Source organism: Lolium rigidum, chromosome 2 (assembly GCF_022539505.1).
Source record: "Lolium rigidum isolate FL_2022 chromosome 2, APGP_CSIRO_Lrig_0.1, whole genome shotgun sequence".
In the NCBI taxonomy this organism is placed as follows: domain Eukaryota; kingdom Viridiplantae; phylum Streptophyta; class Magnoliopsida; order Poales; family Poaceae; genus Lolium; species Lolium rigidum.
Genome location: NC_061509.1, coordinates 233,757,571 through 233,760,722, shown reverse-complemented (window position 1 = coordinate 233,760,722; position 3,152 = coordinate 233,757,571). Strand labels below are relative to the sequence as shown.

Here is a 3,152-nt window from a genome sequence, read left to right as displayed (position 1 = left end):
TGTACACTAATTTGCGGATGGAGCATGTCAAAGCAACTCATCTTCCACCTTTGCGTTTGAAAAAAAAAACAACGACCAAACGATTTTGCTAATTCTCATTGACTAAAGTTACAGCTCAGTCAGACCCTTAACTTTTAGATTTACGTCGTGCTGGAGGTGAGTTGCAACTGAAATATCTAGTTGCAATTCGGTTGCAACTGAATATATTTCAATTGCAAGTGAGTTAATTACAACTAGATAAAATAGTTCATGCAATATAAATTGTGAGATGACATCACCTGACTAGGATGAAGCTATTTTTTAGTCGAGTGAGAGTTTAGAGGAACTCATGATCAAAACCCTAGCTAGTTTAGAAATAACAGATTAATCATGGAACAGAGAGGGCATGCATGCATGCAGAATGTATGAAATTAATGGTGGCGGTGAAAAAGGTTTCAGAAGAATATGTATGGCAGCTAGAACTAATTAACACTTGCAAAAAAAATGAACCATCGATCGGCAGGTGCCTCATAAAAATCTCTTCCACTGCTCGCATTTCTTGATCAAACCCTAAAGCTAAAAGAACAAAAATTAAACAATCTCTCTGCTGATGGATGATCGATGTGTTTCCCTCCTCTGTCTGATCTCCCATGGCACACCTCGCTCTTCCACTCGCACGCACGTACGTAAGGATGATGATCTAAACGCCATTGCCATGGGATGCAGCTAGCTGAGTGTAATCCTTGCAAGTTGTCTACTAGGAGGAGAGGAACCGAAACCACAAAAAAAGAAAAGGAAAAATGAATCAAAGACAAAGAACAGATCAAAGGCACACCAGAGACCAATGCATGCGCGCGATCCTCGATCGGAGACCTGGCCGGCCTACGACTCGCTCGTGCTCATGCTCTCATGACGCTCGCCGCCGCCGCCACCTCCCTGTTGCTGCTGGCTAGACGGTCCACCTCCGCCCTGGCCTGCTGCGGCATCCGCCGCCTGTGTCCGGTACGCGTTGAGCGCGGCGAGGATCCCCATGTGCCCCTCGCCTCCACCTCCGCCGCCGCCACCGCTGCCTCCTACAGGGCCGAGCCCCAGCTGCTGCCCAGGTAGAAGAGCCATCGGTGTTGGGAAGTTCATGAAATGTAGCCCGCTCGGCACGCTGCCACGGTAGACGGCAGCCGCGGCGCCGGCGCTGCCCATCTGTGGGAAAGTCCATATCGACTCGCCACTGCCTCCTCCTCCGTTGCCACCGCCGGAAGGCGCCCCTCCGCCCGGCGTGCTGTTGCTTGGCACCATCCAGACGGTGCCTGGCATTTGGCTTTGTGTGTACCCGGCCATCTGCTGCTGGTACTGTTGCTGCTGCTGCTGTTGGTGTTGCTGCTGCTGCATTTCTTGCTCCCACCGCCGCTTTCGGGAAAGGTCGGCGGCAGCGGCTGCTGCGGACGGCGAGGGCTGCACGTCGAGGCCGACACTGCCCGAGTGGAAGTTGAGCAAGAGCGGCGACGGCGTTGACGATGACGAGGCGGGGCCCTCGGGTGGGAAACCGAGGCCGACCACCCGGTCCCACGCGTCCGCACGGGAGCCGAACCGCACGCCGGGGCTAGGCAAGGCCCCGCGGAGGTGTGCCGGGATGGAGAGCGAGGAGCCGGAGGAGCGGAGGGAGATGTTGAGGGAGGTGAAGTTGGCCGGGATGGTGCCTGTGCCGGTGGCCGCGATCACCGCCGGCTCCGCCTGCTGCAGCAGCCACTCGATGGTCTCGCCGTCCGTCTTGTGCCCCAGCTCCCGCGTCAGCTGGAAAACCCTCGCCGCGCACAGCGCCGGCATCCGGATACGCCTCCCCCGCCCCTCCACCTTGGTGTGCCGGTCCTTGGTCGACGTCCGCTTCGGCACCGCCTTCCGCACCTGCATCTCCCCTCCGGCGCTGCCGCCAGCCGCCGCTCCATTCCCGCCGCCTGCCGAGGCGCCGCCAGCCGCCGAGCTGGAGCAAGGCTGCTCCTCCTTCTTCTCTAGGAGCTGCAGGGGGAAGTTGGGCCGACGACCACCTCCGGCATCTCCGGTGATATCCATGGTCAATCAGGCCATGTTATATACACACACAGCTATCTATATCTGCGTGTATATGTTTTGGCCGGGTAAATGGGTGGTTGTTTGCAAGAGGAGCGGATTTGAAGTCGCCGACCGCTTCTTGTGGGTCTAGCTCGGGATGGTTAGGTGTGATGGAGACGATGGTCGAGAGAGAGAAAGAGTCCAAGAGCAAAGCTAAAGATTATAGGTTGGAAGGAATCCTTGCTCATATGATATGATGGGGAGAGAGAGAGAGGTAGAGTTGTGTTTGTGTGTGCGTGTGGGAGATCACACACTATTTTATGGTGTTTTGGTAAGGTTCATCTGTGATCTGAGAAAGAGAGAAGGGTGGAGCATGAGCAGATGACCCTAGCTAGAAGCTAGCTGAGGGGGAGAGAGACAGAGAGGGAGAGGAAGAAGATGATGTACTTTGTAGGGCTTGGAGAGAGAGATGGATGAATTAAATGGTTTCTTGATGTAGAGAGAGAGAGAGGAGCGAGAGAGAAGCTTGAGATAGAGAGAGAAACAGTAGTCGTGTGTACATTGACGGAGATCGAGGGGTGAGGATAAGCCGGAGGAGAGAGGAGGAGAATTATTAGGTTCACCTAGCTAGCAAGCGAGACGAAACCAGCCATGGTGGCACAGCTAGCTAGGTGGCTAATCCATGCACAGTGCGCATCAGTACTGTGGCAGAACGTAACGTGATATGTTCTCCCGATGCTAACCAACGAATATCCCATTTAATCAGCAATACCACAGCAACACTATTTATCTGTCTCTCTCTCTCTGTCTCTAGAAGCGCTACGGATTAACTCAAACAAGGCCTCGCTAGCTAGTATGTGGTGTGATGGAAAGCAATGTTTCCTTTGTGGATTGGCTGCTTTTGAGAGAACCCTATCTGATTTTTTTTTCTTCTACCTTTTGCTGTTTGAAATGTGTTTCTTTTTTCTCTCTGCCTCTGCTGCTCATCACTTTGTTTATTTATTTTTCTAAAAGGAAATATCTTTAGACTGTGGAGAGGCAGAGTCACTTGGCTCAGAATCCACGTGCGCTGCTTCTTTATCATTCAATCGCCCAAAGACTGCACTGCCCACCGCAGGGGCGCCACTCTC

At 53.3% G+C, this 3,152-nt stretch overlaps 1 protein-coding gene across 1 annotated transcript; it reads right to left on the bottom strand.

Annotated features, from left to right (window-relative positions):
* Window positions 1-861: 861 nt before the first annotated feature.
* On the bottom strand, window positions 862-2,140 carry LOC124688317 (transcription factor TCP14-like). Its single transcript, XM_047222009.1, has one exon. The coding sequence runs from the start codon at window positions 2,041-2,043 to the stop codon at window positions 862-864; it is 1,182 nt and encodes a 393-aa protein (XP_047077965.1). The 5' UTR covers window positions 2,044-2,140.
* Window positions 2,141-3,152: the final 1,012 nt, after the last annotated feature.

Coding starts and splice junctions, on each gene's coding strand:
- LOC124688317 (XM_047222009.1), bottom strand. CDS start 2,043: ATGGATATCACCGGAGATGCCGGAGGTGGTCGTCGGCCCAACTTCCCC.